General features: G+C 47.5%; 1 protein-coding gene across 2 annotated transcripts; it reads left to right on the top strand.

Annotated features, from left to right (window-relative positions):
• Positions 1–838: 838 nt before the first annotated feature.
• Positions 839–26,203, top strand: PARP16 (poly(ADP-ribose) polymerase family member 16). 2 transcript variants are annotated; one of them, XM_027552994.1, is made up of 6 exons: positions 839–1,723; positions 16,240–16,377; positions 18,628–18,834; positions 21,718–21,889; positions 23,300–23,441; positions 24,788–26,203. In XM_027552994.1, the coding sequence occupies exons 1-6, from the start codon at positions 1,550–1,552 to the stop codon at positions 24,921–24,923; spliced, it is 969 nt and encodes a 322-aa protein (XP_027408795.1). In that variant the 5' UTR covers positions 839–1,549; the 3' UTR covers positions 24,924–26,203. The 2 variants fall into 2 exon arrangements, with proteins under 2 accessions (XP_027408795.1, XP_027408794.1); XM_027552993.1 differs by having other exon boundaries at positions 883–1,723; positions 24,785–26,203.

Here is a 26,203-nt window from a genome sequence, read left to right as displayed (position 1 = left end):
CGGACTCCTGGGAACAGCCAGCACTGATTGGAAGTGAGTGTGAGCCTGGGAAACCATGCGATGGCTGGTGGTCTAGTCTTGCTCTTTCTCCCAAAGTCATACATAAATGAGAGCAAGGACCTCTCCTCTGAGCTCAGGGTGCTACTCAGTCTGGATGGAGAAGGTTTGGGAAGTTCCTCCCTTGGAGGATGCTTGAGTGCGGAGGTGTGGGGAGGGTGTTGAGGGGCTTCTTGGTGTAGGAATTAGCCATCACGTGTGCTTAGATTTCCATGTGACCATGAGGCCAAAATGTGGGGGTTATCTTAATGGAGTTGTGAGTTGGCAGAGGGGATGAGGGTCTGTCCCTTCCCTCCTGCAGAACCGGGTCAATCTGCCCTCTGCCCGTCCCTATTACTTGTCTCCAGGGGGGCTCCCTTTCTTGGAGGCTCTCAAAGGTCTTGTCTGAGAAGCCAGAGACTTTTGCAGTGCAGTGAATTCTGAAAAGCAGAGGAAAGGTCTTTTGGTTTTTAGAATCTCGGATTCACGCAGCTGGCTGTGGAACCTTGGGCAATCATGGTAGCCCTCTGAAACCCAGTTGCTCTGGGTGTTAAATGACTTTTTCTGCGTCAGCCCGTTTTGGAGGGATTTGATTCCAGAGGGAGGCAGGAGGTAGTAGCAATTCTCCAGGTGAGACCAGCAGGCTGAGCCCGCGGTGGGTCAAAAGTGAGCCTGGGTCAGTTTCTACTCGGGGCTTCAGCTAGGATGGCCGCAGCAGCGTGGGCGACGCCGCCCGGGCCGCACACAGGTTAGCCGGGGACCACGCGAGCAAGGGCGCGCGGACGCTCCCAGCACTTGGGAGTGGGCGGAGGCGGACGCGGGAAGGGGCGGGCCCTCGCTGGGCGGGGCGGAGCGCCAGGCCGCGCCCGAGGCTCGGCTGGGAAGACAGATAGGCCCCTGCGTTCAGGGGGGCGCTGGAGTCCTTCTGAGGGGCGCCGCGCGGCAAACGGACACCTACAGCTGGCGGAACGCAGGCAACGCCGAGGGCAGCCAGGCGAACGCCGGGGCTTGCGGCGGCGCCGGTCGAAGGCGGGACAGGAAGGCCCGGGCCGCGCCGCAGCTTCTCCCGGCGTAGGGAGCGGGATCGGGCCGCGGTCCCCTCCGGGGGTGCCCCCACCCTAGGCCGCTTCAGAGGACACGTGTCGGGACGCTGTCGTCTCACCCATGTCATAGCCCCTCCCCCAGGTCCGGGATCCCCGTCCGGCCGGCCCCATTATCCCTCGGCCCACCCCTCGCGCTGGCCCGCGGTCCCGGCCGGGTCCCTCTCCTCACCCGTCCGTCTCCCTGGGCGGCGAGTGGCTCGGCCCCCCGCAGAAGACACTCGTCAGCACGTTCTCACCCTGTCATCTCCTCTCTCCGCCTAGCTCGTCCCCGGCCGAGAGACCCCGGCCCCCTCCAGCCCATTGTCCGCGGGCCCAGCCCCGCGCTGACCGCAGGCTTGGCCCTACCTATCTCCCAACCCCCCGCCCTCGCACCTCGGCGCGTCTCCCCGGACAACGCGCGGCGCCCCGGGATGCAGCCCGCGGGGTGGGCGGCCGTCAGGGAGGCGGCAGGCCGTGACGTGCTGGCCGCCGACCTGCGCTGCAGCTTCTTCGCCTCGGCCCTGCGGAGCTACAAGCGCGACTCAGTGCTGCGGCCCTTCCCCGCGTCCTATGCCCGCCACGACTGCAAGGACTTCGAGGCCCTGGTGAGTGTGCCCCGTCGTCCCCGACACTGCGTTCGGGCCGCGTTGTGTGTGGAATCCGTGTTTCGTGAAGGTGCCAGCCCCGCACTTAACACCCCCAGCCTGGTCTTGGGGAAGGTTTGTTTCCAGGAGCTCAGAACACTCCCAACACCCTAGATATTGACACTCCCAAGAGATGAAGTGAGGAATTCAACAGTTTCATAGGCCTCCACAGCATTTCCTAGTGAATCAGCTGATTCTGCTAAATAGGAAGTTATCTATCCCTTTGCAAATAATGAGACATCATAAGTCATCAAAGCCACCGGGACCTCATCTTCAGATGACCTAATATATGGCCAGTACTTTTATAAATTGTAACATATGTCCAGTGCACATGTAAGCTGTTATTTCTCTGATGATTCAGGAGGCACTTAATTTCTTGCAGAGTTCACCTCAGGGTCAGCCTTCCAGATATTAGTTATCTTTGTAATCCAAATATTTGGAATTACCTAGAAAAATCGAACTTGCCAAACTTGCTTCTGTGAGAAATACAAAATCAAAAGCCTATAGGCTTTAAAGACATTGAGTTTGTACTCGGAGGTTTTCTCTCAGAAAAAACTCCAGGCCTACCCCGGTTTCATTGGTGAGTTCTGCCAATCACTGAGGAACTAAGTAATTGCAGTCTTGCACAAATTCTTCCAGAGTAGAAAAATAGGATAGTGTAATCTTGATACTAAATCTAATAAGAATGATACAAGGAAATTATAGGCCAATGTCACTGAAGAGTATAAATATAGAAATCATCTATTAGGATCCTAAAATTAGCAATATTTAAAAAGAATAATTACTTATTAATAGGTTGGGTTTTTACCAGAAATGTGAAATTAGTTCAACATTAGAAAATCTCTTAATATTACAAGCCATTTTTACAGAATGTTGATCATGATTAGAATCAACAGATGTTTAAAATTATCTCTGATGAGGTGGTCAGTATTGGGTGACCCTTTTTGTTTTCACTCCCAGATGGTCAAGGGACAACGGCCCAGCTTCCTGGCCCCTGCCTTGTCCACTGCAGCTTAGGCTAGGGTTGTGTGGAGGGGGCTTCAGATCTGGACCACAGTGCATAGGGGTTTCAGGGTACAGGGAATGGGAGGTTGGAGAAAGAGGCAAGCAGACTGACGTCCCCCACTGTTTGTTCTGCAAATTCAAATATTTAATTGTGTGCATTTGTGCTATCAGAGTGTTGGGGAATGAACCTTTCTTCAGTTTTGTCAGTGGATATATACTGAGTTCCTGCTGTGGGCCAGGTGCTAAGGATACAAAATTAAAAGAATAAAGGAGAGGTTAACAGTCTGATCAGTTATCCTATGGAGTAAGCCCTGTATACAACGCAGAAGCCCAGAGCAGGACTCTACACCTTGGCAGTGGGCTGGAATCAGAGAGCACTAACAGTTACAACGCCATGCTGAGTCCCCAGGGACATGGAGGATTTGGAGTTGCTGAGAGAAGGAAAGAGGTATTCCAGGAGGAGTAGCAGGATGGGCAGAATACCAGGATCTCACCAAGAAGGACAAGTCTGTGCTTCCGTGTGACTTTTGTGGGGAACAGGAAAAGATCAGGGCAAGCAGGGCTGGGCATGATCTGCCCAGATGTGTAGATTTTATCCTTGGTCTGGGAGGGCAGTAGTGACATCCAGGATGTATAAGACCCTTGTGGTGGCAGGGTCACAGGGGGATCTGTTCAGGAGTAGAGAGAGAAAAAACTGGGGGTCAGAGGGACCAAACTCACCAGAGGTGATGCCCCACAATATGCTTTATTATTTTTTTCCAAGAAACATCCAAATGGACTAGAATGCTCAGCATGTTCTCTTTCTGCTAGAACAGAATCAGGTTACTTTGATGGATATGGGATAAACGCAGAGGGATCTTTGGAGTTGCTCACGCATTGATTTGTTCATGCTTTTTAAAAAATTCATTTTACTTATACAAGTAATGTTTGATTATATTCTTGTTATAAAAAATCCAAGTGATAAAGTATAAGCGCCCCTGATGGAGCTCACCCTGTCCCACATCCCTCTCCATAGCTACTAGTGCACTCAATTTGAGGCGTATGCTTCCTCCCATACTGGTAATTCCTTAGGAGAGCATTGACAATTTGGGTAGCCCCAAATAGCCGCCGCCTCTGTAGGGATAGACTGTCTTGTGCATGGGGCTCATTTGGGGGCCATTTTTAGACAGTACACTCTTTCTCTCAGGGGCCACTGAAAAAACGCAGATTCTTACCATCCCAACCTGTTACCATTCCTTATTGGGCCCCAGAGTGAGGGAAGTTAGCCCAGGCCATGCAGATTCTTGGTTTTCTTTTAGGCAGAAAGAGCTTTCAGAAGCTCTTTCTGAGGAGAAACCTCTCACCAGGCAGGGCCTGGCACGACCTCTGGGGGCATGCGCATGTTCTTAGATAAACACACTTTAGGTTTCGTTTTGCCACATGTTACATGAGTTAAAGAAAAGGTGCAGAGAACTTGGCATCTGGACCTGAATCTCTCTGACTCAAAGGTTAACCTTTAAAAGGGAGTCAGATCTGGACTCGGCCTTCTGGATCATTTTGTGGTTACTTGGAGAAGGAAGGTTTGTAGCTTTTAAAAGTCTCCCATTTTCCATCCCTGATCAGGGAAGATCCTATGTGCCTCAGAGCGACTGAGCTCCTGTGTCACAGCTGCTGGAAAAACATCTCCCATTTTAATTTGTTTGGCTAAAAGCACTTGGAAGTAGTGTGAAACAGTGTATCATTTTCAGCCATTTAATATTAATTTTCTCTACACTATGAGGTGTCCTAACACCTGTAACACACTTGTTGCAGTTTCCAAAAATTAGAGCTCTGGCTTAAATTACTTCCTTGACAGTTGTCTTCCTGAGACTGCCCCCTGCTGAGCCACACTCTGAGGCTTAGCATGGCTCTGGCCTGTTCTTTCATGGGCTTCCCTGATGGCTCAGATGGTAGAGAATCTGCCTGCAGTATAGGAGACCTGGGTTTGATTATTTCATAGCCCCCCAAATTCCAAATCATCTCTCAAGTGCCTTGTTTTGAGAACATTTCTGTCAGTGTCAGCTTTTTGATTTTGTACTAGATCTTTGTATTCCCAGTGCCTGGCCTGGGAGGTGCTTACCAGATGTTTGAGGAATCGCACTGGGTATGTGCCGATTGCCCAGGCTGAGGGTTTTCATTCTGTTTCTTGGGAAAAGAGTTGACTAAGCTCTTTTCAGGTCAGAGAATCTGTAGCATTCTTGGAATGTCCAATAGCCTTGACCATCAGCCCCCTCAGACTTCAGGTTGTACAGTTCACATTCCTGAATCACGGACACAGAATCTTGTCTCTGGCGTCACACCTGTAAGGTTTTTTGTTCTGTTTTTCCCCCTAGAAAACACCATGCCCTGGTTCTCCATTAGCCTGCAGACCCTTGCTGGGGGTGGGAGGTGGGCGGGGATGGCTCTTTTGTATTAATTTCAGCCCCTTACCACCCAAAGTGTGGTTGAGGGCCTGCAGAATCAGCATCACTTTGGAGCTTGTTAGAAATGCAGCTTGTTGGGCTGCACCCCAGACCTACCCAATCAAAATATGCATTTTAAGGAGATCCATGGGTGTTTCTGGGTGTTTGTGGGCTTCTCTTGTGGCTCAGCTGGTAAAGAATCCACCTGCAATGTGGGAGACCTGGGTTCGATCCCTGGTCGAAGATTGGGAAGATTCCCTGGAGAAGGGAAAGGCTACCCACTTCAGTATTCTGGCCTGGAGAATTCCATGGACTGTATAGTCCATGGGGTCACAAACAGTCAGACACGACTGAGCGACTTTCACTGGGGGTTTGTGTGCCTAGTAAAGCCTGAGAAGCACTGCAGCTAGTCTACACTGTTCCCACCTCCTATTGGGGGGCCCAAACTTCTCCAGTGACTGTTGGTTCAGGTCTGGTTTATAATGTCTAGACAAACTGACTCCTCAATGTCTGGATTAAAATGTGAATAAGCTTCTTCCCTGCCCCAGGGCATGCCTGCCCTCTCCAGGCCACCCCCTCTCTGTCCATGCAAACTCTGCTTCATCCTTTCAGATACAGCTGGAACCTCCTGTTATTCTGTGCCTCCACTTCCTAGCAGGTAGGAGTCCTTCGTCTGGGTTCCTACACAATTTTAACAAATTTGCTCTTATAAATAATGCTGTGACGGGAATTCCCCTGGGGTCCAGTGGTTAGGACACCATGCTTTTGTTGCCAAGGGCACGGGTTTGATCCCTGGTCAGCAAACTAAGGTCCTTCTATTACATTAATCATTGCTTATATCTCTAGTTATTTTCTTGAAGTAAATTCCAAAAGCTGAAATTGTGGCTCATCAGCTAACAGACCTTTCTAAGGAAGATTTTTGTTGCTTATTTCCAGATTGGAAATTGAATATTAACATTTACTGGGAAGATCATTCCCCCTTATAGGGCCTCAACCTTGGCTTGAATTGGAATTACCTGAGAAGCTTCAGAAACTACTGACATCTGGGTCTCACCGCGTAGATATTCTGATTTAATTGGTTTGAGGTGGAACCTAGGCATTGTGTTTTTTGTTTATTTGTAGAGAATATGTAGTTTAAATTTTTTTCTAGCAATTGATTTGATCATTTCATGGGCACTCATATGCTGAGTAGTGGAGGAAATGGTAGCAAACAGATTCAGTGTGGTCAATAAGTGTCCTTTAGGTACATACTTGGTATCTCAATGTAAACCTCTCAATATCTCAGATTATTTTTTTATTTCTGTTTTCAGGAAGACTGTGTGTAATGCATTTAATCCTCCTAATAACTCAATGATGTAGATTCTGTTACCATCTCTGTCACCATCCGCTCATCAGTATATGAGGTGGAGGCAGACAACTCTCCAGCTTCCAGGTGATGCTGGTGTGGGGTTAGGGTAGAAAACCACTGTTTTAAAGGGTCCCTGTGATGAGTCTTTTTATGAAGAGGACTCTTGTAGACTCTCAACCCTAATCTGTTTTAGTCAATCTGGATTTTCATAACTTCAGTTCAGTTCATTTAGTCACTCAGTCGTGTCTGACTCTTTTTGACCCCAGGCCTGCAGCATGCCAGGGTTCCCTGTCCATTATCAACTCCCGAAGCTTGCTAAAACTCTTGTCCATCCAGTCAGTGATGCCATCCAACCATCTCATCCTCTCTCATCCCCTTCTCCTGCCTTCAATCTTTCCCAGCATCAGGGTCTTTTCTAATGAGTGACTTCTTCACATCAGGTGGCCAAAGTATTGGAGTTTCAGCTTCAGAATCAGTCCTTCCAGTGAATATTCAGGACTGATCTCCTTTAGGATGGACTGGTTGGATCTCCTTGCAGTCCAAGTGACTCTCAAGAGTCTTCTCCAACACCACAGTTCAAAAACATCAATTCTTCAGTGCTCAGCTTTCTTTATGGTCTAACTCTCACATCCATACATGACTACTAGAAAAAAACATAGCTTTGACTACATGGACCTTTGTTGGCGAAGTAATGTCTCTGTGTTTTAATATGCTATGTTGGTCATAGCTTTTCTTCCAAGGAGCAAGCATCTTTTAATTTCATGGCTGCAGTCACCATCTGCAGTGATTTTGGAGCCCCCCAAAATAAAGTCTGTAATGGTTTCCATTGTTTCCCCAACTATTTGCCATGAAATGATGGGACTGAATGCCATGATCTCTGTTTTTTGAATGTTGAGTTTTAAGCCAGCTTTTTCACTCTCCTCTTTCACTTTTATCAAGAGACTCTTTAGTTCTTCTTCGCTTTCTGCCATAAGGGTAGTGTCAATCTGTATATCTGAGGTTATTGACATTTCTCCTGACAATTTTGATTCCAGCTCGTGCTTCATCCAGCCTGGCATTTCGCACGATGTACTCTACATATAAGTTAAATAAGCAGGGTAACAATGTACAACCTTGATGTACTCCTTTCCCAACTGGAGAAGGGAATGTCAAACCACTTCAGTATTCTTGCCTTGAGAACCCCATGAATGGTATGAAAAGGCAAAAAGATAGGACACTGAAAGACGAACTCCCCAGGTCAGTAGGTGCCCAATATGTTACTGGAGAAGAGTGGAGAAATAACTCCAGAAAGAATGAAGGGATGGAGCCAGAGCAAAAACAGTGCCCAGTTGGGGATGTGACTGGTGATAGAAGCAAGGTTCAATGCTGTAAAGAGCAATATTGCATAGAAACCTGGAATGTCAGGTCCATGAATCAAGGCAAATTGGAAGTGGTCAAACAGGAGATGGCAAGAGTGAACATCGACATTTTAGGAATCAGTGAACAAAAATGGACTGGAATGGGTGAATTTAACTCAGATGACCATTATATCTACTACTGCGGGCAGGAATCCCTTAGAAGAAATGGAGTAGCCCTCACAGTCAACTAAAGAGTCCGAAATGCAGTACTTGGGGGCAATCTCAGAAATGACAGAATGATCTGTGTTCGTTTCCAAGGCAAACCATTCAATATCACAGCAATCCAAGTCTATGCCCCAACCAGTAATGCTGAAGAAGGTGAAGTTGAATGTTTCGATGAAGACTGACAAGACCTTCTAGAACTCATGCCCCAAAAAGATGTCCTTTTCATTACAGGAGACCGGAATGCAAAAGTAGGAACTCAAGAGCTACCTGGAGTAACAGGCAAATTTGACCTTGGAGTACAAAATTAAGCAGGGCAAAGGCTAACAGTTTTGCCAAGAGAACAAACATCCTTTTCCAACAACAAAAGAGAAGATTCTACATGTGGACATCACCAGATGGTCAATGCTGAAATCAGTTTGATTATGTTCTTTGCAGTTAAAGGTGGAGAAGCTCTATACAGTCAGCAAAAGCAAGACCAGGAGCTGACTGTGACTCAGATCATGAACTCCTTATTGCAAAATTCAGACTTAAATTGAAGAAAGTAAGGAAAACCACTAGGCATGCCTAAACCATTTAGGCATGACCTGAATCAAATCCCTTATGATTATACAGTGGATATGACAAACAGATACCAGAGATTAGATCTGATAGTCTCTGCCTGGAGAACTATGGTTGGAGGTTCATGACATTGTATAGGAGGCAGTGATCAAGACCATCCCCAAGAAAAAGAAATGCAAAAAAGGCAAAATGGTTGTCTTAGGCGGCCTTACAAATAGCTGAGAAAAGAAGAGAAGGTAAAGGCAAAGGAGAAAAGGAAAGATATACTCATTTGAATGCAGAGTCCCAAAGACTAGCAAGGAGAGATAAGAAAGCCTTCCTCAGCGATCAATGCAAAGAAATAGAGGAAAACAATAGGATGGGAAAGACCAGAGATCTCTTCAAGAAAATTAGAGATACCAAGGGACCATTTCATGCAAAGATGGACACAATTAAGGACAGAAATGGTATGGACCTAACAGAAACAGAAGATATTAAGAAGAGGTGGCGAGAATACTTAGAAGAACTGCACAAAAAAGATCTTCATGACCCAGATATTCATGATGGTGTGATCACTCACCTAGAGCCAGACATACTGGAACGAGAAGTCAAGTGGGCCCTAGGAAGCATCACTATGAACAAAGCTAGTGGAGGTGATGGAATTCCACTTGAGCTGTTTCACATCCTGAAAGATGATGCTGTGAAAGTGCTGCACTCAATATGCCAGCAAGTTTGGAAAACTCAGCAGTGGCCATGGGACTGGAAAAGGCCAGTTTTCATTCTATTCCCAAAGAAAGGCAATGCCAAAGAATGTTCAAACTACTGCACAATTGCACTCATCTCACACGTGAGCAAAGTAATGCTCAAAATTCTCAAGCCTGGCTTCAACAGTACATGAACTGTGAACTTCCGGATGTTCAAGCTGCATTTAGAAAAAACAGAGAAACCAGAGATCAGATTGCCAACATCTGTTGGATCATTGAAAAAGCAAGAGAGTTCCAGAAAAACTTCTGTTTTATTAACTACGCCAAAGCCTTTGACTGTGTGGATCACAACAAACTGGAAATTTCTTTAAGAGATGGGAATACCAGACCACCTTACCTGCCTCCTGAGAAATCTGTATGTAGGTTAAGAAGCAGGAGTTAGAACTGGACTTGGAACAAGAGACTGGTTCCAAATAAGAAAAGGAATACATCAAAGCTGTATGCTGTCACCCTGCTTATTTAACTTAAACATGCTGAGTACATCATGTGAAATGCCAGGCTGGATGAAGCACAAGCTGGAATCAAGATTGCCAGGAGAAATGTCAATAACCTCAGATACACAGATGACACCACCCTTATGGCAGAAAGTGAAGAACTAAAGAGCCTCTTGATGAAAATGAAAGAGGAGAGTGAAAAAGTTGGCTTAAAATTCAGTGTTCAGAAAATTAAGGTCATGGCATTCAGTCCCATCATTTCATGGCAAATAGTTGGGGAAACAACGGAAACCATGACAGACTTTATTTTGGGGGGCTCCAAAATCACTGCAGGTGGTGACTGCAGCCATGAAATTAAAAGATGCTTGCCCTTTGGAAGAAAGGCTATGACCAACCTAGAGAGCATATTAAAAAGCAAAGACATTACTTTGCCAGCAAAGGTCCATCTAGTCAAAGCTATGTTTTTTCCAGTAGTCATGTATGGATGTGAGAGTTAGACCATAAAGAAAGCTGAGCACTGAAGAATTGATGTTTTTGAACTGTGGTGTTGGAGAAGACTCTTGAGAGTCACTTGGACTGCAAGGAGATCCAACCAGTCCATCCTAAAGGAGATCAGTGCTGAATATTCATTGGAAGGACTGATGCTACAGCTGAAACTCCAATACTTTGGCCACCTGATGTGAAGAAGTCACTCATTAGAAAAGACCCTGATGCTGGGAAAGATTGAAGGCAGGAGGAGAAGGGGATGAGAGAGGATGAGATGGTTGGAGGCATCGATGGACATGAGTTGAAGCAAGCTCCGGGAGTTGGTGATGGACAAGGAAGCCTGGCATGCTGCAGTCCCTGGGGTCGCAAAGAGATGGAGATGACTGAGTGACTGAACTGAACTTTCCCGATTTGGAAACAGTCTCTAGTTCCATGTCCAGTTCTAACTGTTGCTTCTTACCTGCATACAGATTTCTCATGTGGCAGGTAAGGTTGTCTGTTACTCCTGTGTCTTTAAGAATTTTCCAGTTTGTTGTGATCCACACAGGCAAAGGCTTTGGTGTAGTCAATAAAGCATAAGTAGATGTTTTTCTGGAACTGTCTTTCTTTTTCTATGATCCAATGGACGTTGGCAATTTGATCTCTGGTTCCTTTGCCTTTTCTAAATCCAGCTTGAACATCTGGAGGTTTTTATACCTTAGGTTTTTGCAAGGTGAACCTGTATGCAGCTGTGCTGTCTTATCTTTCCTGCCTTCAGGGCAGTGGGCCACCCCATTTTTCCAGGTGTCATTCTGTTGTCAGGTCCCTGAGGCTGGTGACCTTGGCAGTACCTTTGGTTCATTTCCTTCCAGCACCTCCACCCACAGCTAGTAATCATGGCCTCAGGCATCTTCGTAGACAAGGTTGTTTTTTTTTTTTCTTCAGGTGTTCTTTCCTGCTGCCGGCCTTTCTAGGACAACATTGCTTAACATCTAAGCCTGAGTATCCCTGCTTTTCCTGGTGATAAGAATCAACTGTGGCAACTTCTGTAAACACAGTGTCTTGGGCCATGTCCCAGGAGAGTTTGATCTGGGGTGTTGCCAGGTGTCCGCCGAGCTGTCCTGTGCCCCTCCCAACTCCCTCCCTCCCTCCCCCGTCCCAACCCTGACCAAAGCAAGGAGACTGAGTTGTCTCCTCCTAAGGTCATTGGTCCACTCTCTTTTCTGTTTGTCCCCTGCTCTTGGCTTCTCAGTCACCCAGACCACCTCTTCCTTTCTCAGACCCCTTTGACCACTTAGCAGTGTCCAATGTTCAGGACTTGCCCAGGCTCTTTCAGCCACTTCTCCAACTGAATCCTTCCTTATTCCTTAGAGCAGAGGCTGCAAAAAGATGGCCTGTGGGATGACAGGTTTTGTTTTTCATCTGTTCTTTTACAAGCAAAAAAAAATGTCTGAGGCTCCACAGCCTGGGTAGAGGTGGCCCTTAGGCAGACAGCAGCTGGAGGTCAGTGGCTGGGCCCTTTGGTAGGCCTCCAGTGCAACACAGTCCTCACTGCTCTTTCCTAGACAACCTCTTTCTCTTTTTCATCACCTGCCTGGCCTTAGGGCGTTTGAGCCCTGGACCATCTTTTGGGAGAGGCACTGTTCCCTTCTCTGCCTCTTTGCCATGCTCTTTCCCACTGGGAATTCTCTTCCTCTCAGAATTTTACACCCTCACTCAAGGTTCCACTCCCACCCTACTTGCTTTGAAAACCCTTCCGTCTGCCTTCCCCTCAGCCCCCATAAATGCCTGCCCTCCTCCTGAACACTTTCCCTTCAATCCAGTTGTTGATAAATGCCTTCTAATGTCACCAACTGTGGTTCCTTACTCTTGTCTAGATGGAGAGTTTGTCTTCCTGACCCCACCCCCCCGACCCCACCCCCCCATACCACACATGACATGCATCTTTCTTCTTAAGCCCTTTGACAGGGCTTAGGCGTAGACAGTAGCTAGCTGTCTTGGCTGTGTTATTCAGGAAACATACCTAGGGCTTCCTAAGCAGCCTCTTAAAGTTCTAGAATTGCTCTCGGAGAAGGCAATGGCACCCCACTCCAGTACTCTTGCCTGGAGAATCCCATGGACGGAGGAGCCTGGTGGGCTGCAGTCCATGGGGTCGCTAGGAGTAAGACACGACTGAGCAACTTCACTTTCACTTTTCACTTTCATGCATTGGAGAAGGAAATGGCAACCCACTCCACTGTTCTTGCCTGGAGAATCCCAGGGACAGGGGAGCCTGGTGGGCTGCCGTCTATGGGGTCGCACAGAGTCGGACACGACTGAAGCGACTTAGCAGCAGCAGCAGCAGCAGAATTGCTCTTTTGGGCTAAAATAGTCCACTACTAAATTTCTCCATTGATTTGGTAGGAAAGCGTCATGGAGAATGAACTTCATGTCTCTGCTTTGCCACTGAACAGCTGTGTGACCCTAGGCAAGGTACTTGAACTCTCCAAGCCTCAGTTTCCTCATTTTTATGTGTGTTTGTATGTATGTACATATATATCTTTTAAAATTAAAAAATTTCTTTTATTGAAGTATTCTTGATTTACAGTATTAAGTTTCAGGTGCATAACACTGGGATTCATAATTGTTAAAGGTTATACTCCCTTTGTGGTTAATATAAAATATTAACTCTTTCCTTCACTGCAGAGTATGTCCTTGCAGCTTGTCTATTTTCACAGAGTAGTTTGTGCTTCGAAACCCCCTACCCCCTTCCTACCCGTCGTCCCTTTGCTCCTCCCACTGATAACCACTAGTTCTCTATATCTGTATTTGTCTGTTTTGTTATATTTACTAGTTTTATTTTTTGATTCCACATATAGGTGGTATCATACAGCATTTGTCTTTCTCTGTCAGACTTATTTCGCTTAGCACAATGCCCTCCAAGTCCGTCTGTGTTGTTGCAAATGGGAATAATGCGACAGCAGTGCTCCCCTGTGTGGGCAGGCAGCTGTGGGAAAAGCCTGGGCCTAGCTCAGAGTTGAGAGGGTCTCTCCCACGTCCACAGACTGAACCCCTGAAAGGGGCCTGGCCTAGCTGACAGTCTCTTGTGAGGCCTCCATGACTCGAGCTGGACTGTTGGCGAAGGCTGCGGCTCGCAGGTGGGATCTGAGAGCAGCGATGGGTATGGTCATTCCAATGGGAGGTAAGACTCTGGCATAACAGGTGTGGACCAGGAGTAGGAAAGCGTGCCGGTGGAGACCACGGTGTACCTGAGGGTGTATCATTTGGAATGCATCTTCAGGTACCCTCAGTGGCTCCATGTTGCCTACAGAGCAAAAGTCAAGAGTCCCCAAGGAGGGTACAGCGTCCTTCACAGGCTGATCTCAAGTCATCTTCTCACTCCTGTTCCTCCTGGTGACGCTTCCGCCACACTCTTAAGCTGTAGCCACACTGAACATCATTAATTGTCATCATTGCAGTTAATGATGACAACACTCTCGGCAGCCCCACTAACTTACTGCCTTCTTACTGCTCTAAGCACAGTACTAGTTTAACTTGGTTAACCTTCGGCAGAAGCTTCAGAAGTGGCTAATTTCATTCCAATTATATGTTTGAGGAAACTGAAACACAGGAAGTTAACTCCCCCAGGTCATACAACTAGTAAGGGGTGGGCCCAGATTTGGACCTGAGCCACCCGGGAAAAGAGCTTGCGGTTAACTTCCCTTATTGCCCTCGATGCCCCTGACTACAGGCGGCACTGCCGTGCTGCTTGCGCCTTTGCCTGTCAGGCCCGTCACACAGCACTCCCCTTCAAAGCCTTTTCTGACCGCTCCCTCTTCTCCCAGCACCTACCCAACAGGAGTCTCTCTTGTTCCCCTTTGTAGTTTGTACCCCTCTTTGTTATGACAGTGAATAGTTGTAAGTCATGATTATTTCTCTTTCTGCTTCCCTACTGTGTAGCATCAATTCTTGTGGAGCATCTACACATCCCTGTTTTTAAATTGGATCCGCACTGATGGCCCACAAAGCATACAGATTTAGTTTTATCAGAAACCTGAGTCTGTTGATTGCATCTTTAGAAACAGAGATGGGAATAAAACAACTCTGAAATGTTACAGGGTTAGGGAATAAACCCCCCAAGGTTTGCAACTGTGAACGAGCTAGAAACAGAGGAAAGAACTGCTGGTATTCATGAAGTACCAACTACATCCCTAGGAAAGGTATGTGTTGTCCAGGGAGAAATACAAATTAGAAGAAAAGAAATGGACATACACTGTATAGACCAGGCGCTGAGATTCTGTTACCTTCTTTGATCTTCCTGACAACCCACGTGGAGAGAGATAGTGGGGTTCGCATGTTAGAGAGGAGATCGAGGCTCAGCCAGGTCTAGTGGCGGAGCCAGGTCTAAGGAGTAGGGATTGAACCTGAGATCCATCTTTTCTTTCCTCTACATCCAGGGAAACAGAACTTGGAAAACACAGGACAGTCCTTGGTCTTGGGAGTCCTGGCTAATTTGGAGAGACAGTACTGGGGCTGAGTGCTTTAGGGGTTTGGAGGAGAGGGGTTGCCTGGGTTGGTAGAGTTGAGGGAAGGGGCATTTCAGGGGACTGAGTGAGCAAAGCTTGGAGGGAGTATGTTCACAGGTGGCACCAGTCTGCAGTGGTGTTTTAAATCCCATTCTGGAGAGATTTGGCTTCTAGTCAGTTCTAATTTCTGAGCAAAAGCTACAGATACCTCTCTGCTAGTCTAGGTTCCCCAGTCGCTTATCAGAAATCCTGGCACTGAATCTGTTGTGAAATTCAGATTCTGCCTGATTTTACAGAGGCAATATTGTCCACCTCACACACCAGGTACTAGCTTATATCAGAAGGCTCTGGGATGGATCACAACTCACAACAGGCATTCCATTTCTGCAGAAGTCCTTGTTGTGGTCCACACAGAGGTCCAGGAGCTGGTCTTTGCCCTCAAGTGTGACAACTCAGGTGTTAAGGAGATGAGATTCACATGGAGTGACTGCAGGAACTGCTCTGGTCTAATGAAGCCCCATGCTCCACGGAGGCTGGCCCCTCTAGTAACAATATCATAAACATAACTACCAGGGTCCTCACAAAACGTCACCACACTCAGGGAAACCCCAACCATGGATTCCCCACTCACAGTTTCTTCCAGTCCAGCTGCAGTTACCATTTGGGTTGTAGTTACCATAAGCAGTGTTGCTTAGTTATGTATGTAATTGCTATATTTCTTTTATCTGATCTCCAGGGGAACAGGTGGATAGGAAATTAACTCATGCTGAAGGGAAAAGGCGTTGTTAACCCTTTACCCACAGTATATACTGTGTATTTGGTAACATCTCCAGCAGGGTGCATCCCATAATCCGGTATTGAAAGTCCTGCAGAAAAAGACATTGTGTTAATAGTAACACAAAATGAGATAATTCGATGAAATGAACTTCACATCTGCTCAGGTTAAGTTTTTTAAAAATTTTATTTATCTCTTTATTCTTGGCTGTGCTGCATGGGCTTTTCTCTAGTTGCGGTGCTCGAGCTCCTCGTTACTGTGACTTTTCTTGTCGTGGAGCACGGGCTCCAGGCTGTGTGAGGCAGTATTTGCAGGTCCCCGCTCTAGAGCACAGGCTTGGTGGTTGTGGCTTAGTTGCTCAGTGGCATTGGTATCTTCCGGACCAAGGATCGAACCCAAATCTCCTACATTGGCAGGTGAATTCTTTATCACTGAGCCACTAGGGAAGCCCTTCAGGTTAGGTTTTGTACCAGTTGAGTTACATATAACCTTCCAGTGTTCAGAGTGTTAGGGGTTGGGCAGTATTTGGAAAGGCATTTTGCCCTCTTAAGAAATTTCTTGGACCATGAAAGAAGTGCAAGTTGCCTGCCTTACCACTAGAGGGCACCTGGTTACTATCATTTTTCCCCAGGATCCTTGCTAACAGAAGTTTTCCTCTTCAGCTTGCAGATGCCAGCAAGTTACCTAACCTGAAAGAACTTCTCCAGTCCTCAGGAGAAAAAGACCCATGGGCCTGGGACCTGATGAGCTGGATTTTATCGTCAAAGGTCCTGACAATCCACAGTGCAGGGAAGTCAGAGGTGAGACTTTGGTGTATAGGATCACAGATTCCTGGGCCTGGAGAGCTGTGGGACTTCTTTGTGCACCAGTGTGACCTGGGCAGCTTGTTGAAAATGTAGATTCCTGGACCCTATCCCCAGAGATTCTGATTCTGTGTCTAGAATGGGGCCCAGGAGTTTGCATATTGGCAGGGCAAAGCTGTGTTCTCCCTCCTTACTAGCTGTGCGACACTGAGCAGGTTACTGGGTGCATTTCGGTACCTGGGTTTTCATTCTGTAAAATGGGAATAATAATAGTATACTTCTATCAGTGAACTGGCTCTGGGAATTAAATGAATTTTCTCACTTAGAATAATGCCTAAGGACACATGCTAAGGGCTCAGAAAATGTTGGCTATCACAAGCACCCCAGACATTTCTAACAAGGGGGGGGGGGATCCTTGACCACAGCTTAAAAGATTCCCGCTCTCAGGAAGCAACGAGGCAGACTGAAGTGGTGGATATCCTCAGGCTGGGTTCAGATCCCGTATTATTTAGTCTTCTGTGCCCTATTTGTAAAATGAGAATTTTACAATTCAGAAGGGAGGTATGGCAGAATGTGTCACCCCAAGTATAGTTTCTGGCACAGGGCAGACACTCTGTAATTTGGCTTCCCTTGCCTGGCTAGGATCTTACAGGGACAGGCTGGGATGACAAGGGTCAAAGTGTAGACTGACAGATCGCTGATCTGGTGTTCTTACCTCTAAGTGGTAACAGGGGTTTGTCTATACCATTCTTCACTTAATAATTTTTAATTTAAAAGCATTTGATTTTATAAGTTCCTGCTAAAGACAAAAATCCTCCTTACGTGGCCTAGAATTTGGTATCTGTTTCTGGTGTCTAGGGACATCCCCCACCCACGTTGGGTGGTAAGAAAACATCAACATCCTGGAGTGGAAGTCAGGATACCTGTGTTCAGGTCCAGGCTGGGCTGCTAACTCCTGGGTTATGTTCTTTGGGTTTCACTTTCGTCATCTGTTAAATTTAGATTTACTCCTTCCTCATCAGGCGTTTACTGGCTGTTGGGTATTATAGGCAAAGTAGATAAGCAATTGCTTCTTGATGTTTGATTATAGAGCAGTTAAATTCCATTAAAATATGAAGTGTTGGGATCCAGGATTATCAACTTTTTATTTATCATGCCCAAGTAAGGACATTAGTCTACCGCATATCATTTTACAAAAGGATATTTTAATATGAAAAAGGGAGGATGGCCCTGACCTCCGGCTAAAAGGATAGTTCTTTTAAAGAAGGGCTCATGGCAACCTTACATCAGTGTAAATATATCTGTGAAATTGCCCTTATTTTTGTCATTTAATCATAACCCAGAGAAAACTTTACTACAGACTGACTTTGGTCTGGGATGTACTGTTGGAAAATTACAGAAATGATGCGGTCTCTGCCCTGAAGAGCATTATTACTCCTTAGGAAGGAGTTCATCCTTGCATATCAGTTGACCTCTGCTGCATCACAAACCATCCCCAAAATCTACTGGCTTGCAACAACACAGACTGCTTCTCACGATTCTCTGGGTTGGTCGGGTGGTTCTCCTGAGCAGAGCTGGCTCACGCGGGGCTGTCCTAGGGTAACCTCACTTAAGCGTATGGGGCTTCAGCTATCCCAGCTGAAGGCTGCTGTGGCTGGTGCCTGCTTCTACAAAGCTGTCATCCTGTAGAGGGTTTGCAGGGCTTGTGAAGGGTTCCCAGCAGCAGACAAGGGAAAGGGAAGCTCTTTTCAAGTCTCTGCCGTATGCTTACCAAGGTCCCATTAGCCAAGAGAAGTGAAGATTTAAGGGGTGGAGAAATTGATTCCATCTCCCTATGAAATCTTGGTGGAATTCCACCTGCAAAGTCACGTTGCAGAAAGGTGAATGGACAGGGATGGGAGGAAAAATCTGTGGCCAGTTTTGTAATTTATCACACCTTTCTAGCTCCTGATAGTATTGTAAAGATGGAATGCAGGAAATAAATGTGAAAGTGTAATGAAAATTAGATGTGATCTTTAGTTAGAAGGTACAATTCATGCTTCTTAGTTAACTGACTGTAGGGGAAAACACCATTAGAGGAAAGCAGTCTTGAGCTGTAGGCTCTGAACTTGTTTATAAACTGATGTTTTTATTCCTGTGAAACCAGTTGTTCTCATGAGCAGAGCCCATAGGAGCTAAGCCCAAGGCTTTAGGAGGCCATTTTACCAGCTTCCCAAATAAAACTCCGACTTCCTGCATGTTTTCAAGTTTGAAAAGATCCAAAAGCTGACTGGTACCCCTCACTCGCCTGTCCCTGTGCCGGACTTCCTGTTTGAAATCGAGTACTCCGACCCAGCCAATGCCAAATTTTACGAGACCAAAGGAGAACGCGACCTCATCTACGCCTTCCATGGGAGCCGCCTAGAGAACTTCCATTCCATCATCCACAATGGCCTGCACTGCCACCTGAACAAGGTGGGGCCCGAGGCTGCTGACGTCAGGGGCACTGACGGGGGTGGCCAGAGCTGGTGAGCGTGGGGGTGGGTGGTTCACCAAGGTCTTGCCCCTCAAAGTGTGGTCTGTTGACCAGCAGCCTCACCTAGGAGCCTGTGAAATGCAGAATCCTTGGCCCACCAGACCTGAGTCAGAACCTGCATTTTAACAAGGTCTCCAGGGGATTCCTCTACTGATGAAAGTTTGAGAAGTGTCGCTTTAAAGATGGTTCTCAGTCTTGGCTGCGCATTTAAAATGAATCGCTTGGAGGAGCTATTAAGAGTCTGGATGCCTGGCTATGTCCCCAGCCAATTAAGTCAGAATCTCTGGGGGTGGGGCCTGGGCATCAGTGTGCTTCCAGAGCCCCCCAGGTGATGCTACTGTATGGCCAGCCTGGTCTTCCCAGCATGATCCCTGGACCACATCACTGGGAGCTTGTTGAACACATGGAATCTCAGGCCCATCCAGACCCCATCATATGAGAAATCACAATTTAGTAGACTCCCAGGTGATTCATATGCATGTTGAAGTTTGAGAAGTACTTGCCTCAGGGACCCTCCGAGAGTCAGTCATTGAGGAAATTGAGAGGAGCTCCCTCCTTGAGCTCCCCCGCACCTCTTTTTTCGGGGGGGGGGGGCCTGTGCTGGGTCATCGTTGCTGCACATGGGCTTTCTCTAGCTGGGGCAGGCGGGGCCCACTCTTCATTGGGGTGTGCAGGCTTGATTGCCCCACGCCATGTGGAATCTTCCCAGCCCAGGGATCAAACATGTGTCCCCTTCATTGGCAGGCAGACTCTAACCACTGTACCATGAGGGAAGTCCCTTTCTTCCCTTTTTTTAAATGGGCAAATTTACTTAACCTCTCAGAGCCTCGGGGTCCTCATCTGTAAAGTAGGATGCCGTTCCCCACCTTCTGGTGTCCTGACAGGACTGAAACACTTCACATATGCAAAGGGCTGTCCTGTACTTACCCACTAAGGAAGCAGTGGCTTCTTTTAGAGGCTGAAGGAGAGGGACTGGCGGGGGTGGTTGGAGGGCTGCAGCTTCTCCCTCAGTTGTGCCGGCATTGGCCTTGTCTGGGGGCTGGCTCCAGGAGCCGTGGGCTCATTTGTAGCTGACGCAGCTCCGAGGCAGGAGAGACTTTTCCAACACTGCTGCAGCTGGTTATCGCAGTTGAGTTTTGTTGAGGAGGACGGGCTTGTTTACTCTGGCTCTCAGCTTATTATTATGGCCAGGCTACTGGAATCCAGGGGCCCTACACTTCACACTAGAGCATGTCTGAAGAAGTTGCCTGCTGATTCCAGTCTTGTAACCAAGCCTTTGGTTGGTTGAGGGGTTTGCTGAGGGGTTTGCTGCTTAGAAGCATCTCATCAGAGCCCTTTCGTGAAGTGGATGTTCTTCTGGCCGCCTCTGTTTGGGTTTTCAGTGAGGGGCTTGCTTGAGGGAGCCTGCTTGCCAGCTGAAGCTCGAAGAGTGTCTCCTTGGTAGAGATACTCCCAAGTTTCCTGCTGTTGCGCTCCCCTGTGTGTGGTTCTTGAGTCTAGGGAATTGTGTATACACGGGAGGCATAAGCAGAAGTGGCTGCAGGGTCAGATCAGAGACACTGCCTCCTTGGAGGTCTGTGCTAGCTTTTGAGATAATGGGGACATTGTAAAATGGCCACGCGAAGGCTTGTTTTGTTTCCCCTAAGCTTCGCTTCATTGGTTGAGATTGTGGAAGCTTGGTGCCACTGAATGGGATGTTTCTCAGTTTTCAAGTAGAGGATGTTCACTGAGCTGCGTAAGGCCGTTCAGTCATCTTAAGACACTGACACTGAGGCCCAGAGATGGAATTTGAATGACAGCTTACGTCAAATTCCATGCACTGGTAGCAGTTACTTGGAATGTTGTGTTGAGGAGTCTGAATCAGTATGTATGAGTGCCATGATTGATATTTTTAAGTTGGCATCGTGATTGATTATTGATGTCTACATGAGCAAAGGATGTGTTTGCTAGGCCTGCTGTGGCCTCAGCGTGCAGGTATTTCACCTGAGAGCCTTCTCTTTTACGTGGCATGCTTCCTTGTGGAGGACAGCAAGTTAGCACCTACCACCAGCGATCTGCCTCCTAGAATTTTGGACCTTTTCTTGGTCTGCACCAACACAAAACTTAACCCTGCTTCTCATATAGTTCTGCCTTGTTTGCTTCCAGTGTCTGGTCTGAGAGATTCTTTTCCAAGTAATGACTCGGATCACTGCCCCTAGTCACTGATGTGTGACGGCCCTCTCCCTGCACACAGGGGCATGGCTTTGCTTCTGCAAGCCTGTCAGTGTCACCATGCTTAGTCCAGCCTTGTGGCAGGAATCACTGATTGCCTGAGACACAGGAGCCTGTGGTGGAATACCCGCCCCTCTCTCGTGCCAGGTATTCTGTGTGGCGCTTTACATGCATCGTCTCATTGAACCCTTGCCTATGACCTTGTGAAGAAGAGATTATCATCACCACTTGGTAGTGTAGAAACTGAGGCCCAGGGAATTTATATTACTTGCTATCTCGTTAGAGGGGTAGGCAGGGTTCAAACGTGGATCCGTTTGGGCTCTTAACCCCTGTGTTTTTCTTACTCAGCCTTAAGCACTAGAACTACTAGCTTGCCAGGTTAGTCAGCCACGTCCACCATCAGTTAAACTGTGGTCAGATAGGAATGTGTTTTGTAATATCCCTGTGATGGTGTCATGGGATTGTTTGATCTTATGTCTTTTGCTGGGGGAAGGAGAGGCTGGAAGGCTTTGTGTTAACAACTCTACTGAAGAAAGACCTGTTTTGTTTTGCTGCGCCCGCTCGGCACTCACCCAGCCCTGTTTGTTTTCTGCTGATCTCCACTGTTCCAGACATCCTTGTTTGGGGAAGGGACCTACCTCACCAGTGACCTGAGCCTGGCCCTCATTTACAGCCCCCATGGCCACGGGTGGCAGCACAGTCTCCTCGGCCCCATCCTTAGCTGCGTGGCTGTGTGTGAGGTCATTGACCATCCAGACGTCAAGTGCCAAACGAAGAAGAAGGGTGAGTAAGCACTTGGCGCTGCCCTGGGCTCCAGGCCTCTGGGTGTCAGGCTTTTGCCTTTGGCCCAGCTGTTGGGTGGAATACCCATTGCATGGCAAGGGATGGCCTGGGTGCAGAGCAGTGTAGGATAGAGCCTGCTATCAGGGAGTGAGCTGTTTTCTTAAGGACTGAACACAAGGTGAAAAGGATATCATCTACTACAGGGCAGTAGGTCAGTAGTGCCAGCTGAGGGTGCTGATTACGTCCACGGGATAGCTCAGAGGAGGGGGCAGTCACGGTGGGTCCAAGTGCTCAGGGAAAGCTGGGGTAGAGAAGAGGAAAATGAACATGCAAGGCCAGAGCACAGGCTCCTTGAAGGCAGAAACTGGGTCTCATTCACTCTTGGGCACCTAGTGTCAGCAGGGAGCCTGGTACGTACTTGACATTCAGTAAACATTTGCTAAACTGAAGCTAATGATGCATCTCACCCTGTTCCTCCAGGCCGCTCTGGTGTGTGCTGGAGCCCCAGGAGGATGTGAGGGGCAACTGAGGCCATGGGGGTAAACCTGGGCTCCCCAGTGAGCTGATGACCAGTGGGCCCCTCAGTCCGCTTTCCTGATCTGTCCCTTAAAGCTCTGCCCCCTGCTGTTTCGTCCTGAAAGGCAGAGAAGTCACAGAACTATCATTCTAGACTCCAGAGCTGGCCTGTTGGTTCCACTGAGAGAAGGTGAATTGAGAACACTGTTCCTGGCCCCTAATGTAAAACAACTGGAATCCTGAGGAACGGGCCCAGGTCTGACGCCACTCTCCCAAACCAGACAGCACGAATATTCGCTTGTATAATTCTTAGGAAGTCTGCACACCGTGACATTAAACATCAGGACAAGACCTTGTAATGTCTGCTGTCATGAAGCTTCGGCCTGTCGTGGGCTTTTTTGGTTGTTGTTTTTTTGGTTCTTTTTCATACAGCTTTTTCATGTTACTAAAAGGAAAGGTTTTTTGTTTTTTTTAAACAAGTCATGGTACGAAGGGTGGAAGATGAGTGTTCTAGGAAGCTCGAATCCAGAATGGTTACTTTAAAATGCCTGTTAAAAGGCTTGTTTCAGGTCAAGTCCTGTTGCTAGCCCCAGATGATTTTTTTTGTTGTGGCCAGCAATCTGCTGCTTCCCTCTGCTTTCCCCACTCAGTCTTCTTCTTTTTTACCCTCTTGTATCTTTTTTTGTTTTCCTATTCCCTTTTCCCTCTTCCTGGTGGTCTGTCTGTCAGACTCTCCTGTTTTTCAGTCCTGCTTCCCGTACATACACAGGCCGTTCCTCTGTCTGCCGGGGCCTCTCCACCCTCAGGACCAGGAGGCTTGACTCGTCTCTACTCATAGTCTGCTTCTGTTATTGTATTTCCCCCTGTAAAGTTGTGCTTTTTCTCCTTATTCAGATTCCAAGGAGATAGATCGCAGGAGAGCGAGAATCAAGCACAGTGAAGGGGGCGACGTCCCTCCAAAGTACTTTGTGGTCACTAATAACCAGCTTTTGCGCGTGAAGTACCTGCTGGTGTACTCGCAGAAGCAGCCCAACAGGTGAGAAGGACGGTTGCTGCACGAAATCCAGGACAGCCAAGGGCTGCGTTCATAGGTGTGGGCTCCTGGTTGTCAGCGGCCCCTCTCCCTCAGCCTAAACCTCAGCTACGTGTAAAATACCTAAAGCATTCTGCTTCATGTAAGGGGTAAGGAGTGAGGAATACGTTGAATAAAATGTGGTCCTGGCCCTAGGGGACTGTATATTCTAGTGAGGAATGGCTTTGTTAACACAAATGACTTGAAGGACTGAATTAAGCCGAACCATGAAGCCCCTTAGCCACCTAGGCTCTGATCACAAGGCTGAAATCCACTGACTGGGCTGAACTGAGAGGTAGGGTGGGGCCAGGATTGAGCTGGAATTCTGATTCTGTGCTGTCCGGCTCAGTCACCTCCCACAGTGACTCTCAAACCACCACCTGCTCCTTTTTGGACCTGAGATGCTTCATGTTTATCTCTAAAATTAGAGTGTTGAATTCAATAGCAGATGAGGCCATCCTAGCCCATAAGAATCTGAGAGTGGTGATCCCTCACGCTGTTCCAGCAGTGTGTATTTGGGGGTTTGGCAGGGCTCTCTGGGGTTGAGGGTCACTTGAGATTTTGTTGCATTGTTGGTAGAGTTTCTCATGGGGATGAGCAACAGGTAAGCAGGTTAGACAGGGAAAGGGTTATTGTTAATACTCCCAACTCCTGCTTGTCTATACCAGTGGCTTCAGGATTCAATAAACTAGTAAAATCATCTCCCCTTAAATCTGGGAAATATGTACAGGGTTCCTAAGTTTGGGGGATAGTATCCTGTGGTTTAAAATCATCTGGCTTTTTCTACTTGAAAATTCCATTCCTTTCCCACTCCTTCCTGCAGTGTCTCTGTACTGCACATTTGGATGGCTTAGATCATCTCCCAGTGGGTCAGAGAGGATTTCCCCTGCTCAGAGTGATATCTGTGCATGTCTGAAAGTGAAAAGCCTTGTGCTAAATACCCTGCCACCTGCCGCCATCTGGTCATCTGCCTTAGCGAGGTCATCTATCTAGATACCATAGTCTTGCTTAAGAAAAGACTGGTTATAAAAGGTACAAGAGGAGCTATAAAAGGAGATCAGGATGAGCTCATTGCATAGCTGTCTTTGTACATTTAGAAATTGTTCTGGTGAAAGGCATGTCAGTGCCAGGGCAAACAGCTCCAGATTTTTTGAGCAAAGGAGCACACATGAAGCTTCATTTCATGGCTCACTCAGAGGACGAAATTCATCATTTCATCTTCTCTGAGCCAGAAGTTGTTGCATACCCTTAAAAAAATATTTTTCTCTTTGTTCCAACATTCCCCCACCCCACCCTCGCCGCTGAAGCAGGGCTTCCAGCCAGCTCTCCTGGGTCTCCAGCCATTGGTTTATGGTCATGATCACCCTGTATCTGCTGCTGCTGCTCACAGTGAGTGTCATCAACTCCTCAGCTTTCCAACACTTTTGGAATCGTGCGAAGAGATAATCTTTCTGGGCCTGGTGTGGGGGCCGCCTCGATCACGTGCCTTATGATAACTCGTTCTGTAACTCCTGTGCCCCCCATCCAGCCAGGTCGAGCCTGGGGGCCACTTGGGGACCACAGGACAATTTTCATATGCCATAAATGTATCAATTGCCTTTGACGATGTTCTCCGCCACTCTGGTCAACAGAGGGCACTGGCCCCTCTTAGCTTTTGGGGGAGATTTCCTATCTGTTCCTTCCTAACAGTCTTAGGGAGTTGGCTTTTTTGCCAGGGCCAAAGGAGAAAGTCCTGCTGCATTTGAAAACAAAGTGTCCAGGCTGTCTGTGGGGTGTTTACAATTGCTTCTGGTGGACATCGGCCCTTCTCTAACGCCTTCTTGGAAGGCAGAAAATGTGTAGTGGGGACTATAAATCACTAGGCAGTTGCCTTGTTTTGACTTGAGACACCCAAGAGGAACAGTCCTGTTTCTCATAAAACTCAGTGGGATCATTTTGAATTCCATCAGCCTTTGTATGCGAGTGCAAAACACTTTTCACAGTTTTCTCACATCAACAAACAGTCCTCTGCTACAGCAGTAACCCCTCCACCCAACTGCGGATGAGAAAGGAAGGAGTCAGAGACCTGATAAAAACGATGAGCAACTCAAGTCGTCTTTTTCTAAAAATTACCAATTGCTGATTACAGCCTAAATGGAACCAAATGTTTATTTTCTGATTTTTTTTAAAATAACTATTTGACAACTTGTTTTTGTGAGTTAAGAGGGGAAATTTCTAAACCTAGAGCACCATTTGGCCAGTGCCCACGGCCTTTCCTGGCCGTGCTTTAGAGAAAAAAGATCTGAGCTGCAGGCCTGCCTCCTGCCCTCGTTCTCACGAAGCTGCCTTGACCGTGGCCCATCAGCCACAAGTGCCGCACTGCAGGCCCTCTGGGGGTGGCCGGCCTTTGAAGCAGTGGCTGGCCTCAGGGTGCCACAGGTGTGTGGGGCCACACCTCCCTCCCTCCCGGGGCCCACAGGTCTCTGGGACTCAGCCTGAGCTTTAAATGCTCAGGAAAAGCCTCAGGCTGCTCTGAGAGCACTGGTTCTACCTGCTATATTCTCTGCCCCTCCTTCCTGCCCAGTGTCAGCCATCATGGAGCCCTGATTTTGGGGGGAGATTTCTGTAAAGAAGATGGAAAGTCATTTTTCTATAATTTGTGAAGTTGTGAAAAAGCCACTATCATGGTTTCTACATTGAATATTGGAACATTTCAGAAATAATAAAGATATTTTCCTAATTTCCAA

The sequence above is a fragment of the Bos indicus x Bos taurus genome, chromosome 10 (assembly GCF_003369695.1).
Source record: "Bos indicus x Bos taurus breed Angus x Brahman F1 hybrid chromosome 10, Bos_hybrid_MaternalHap_v2.0, whole genome shotgun sequence".
NCBI lineage: Eukaryota > Metazoa > Chordata > Mammalia > Artiodactyla > Bovidae > Bos > Bos indicus x Bos taurus.
Note: the sequence above shows the minus strand (reverse complement) of the source record. Positions and strands in the feature narration are given on the sequence as shown.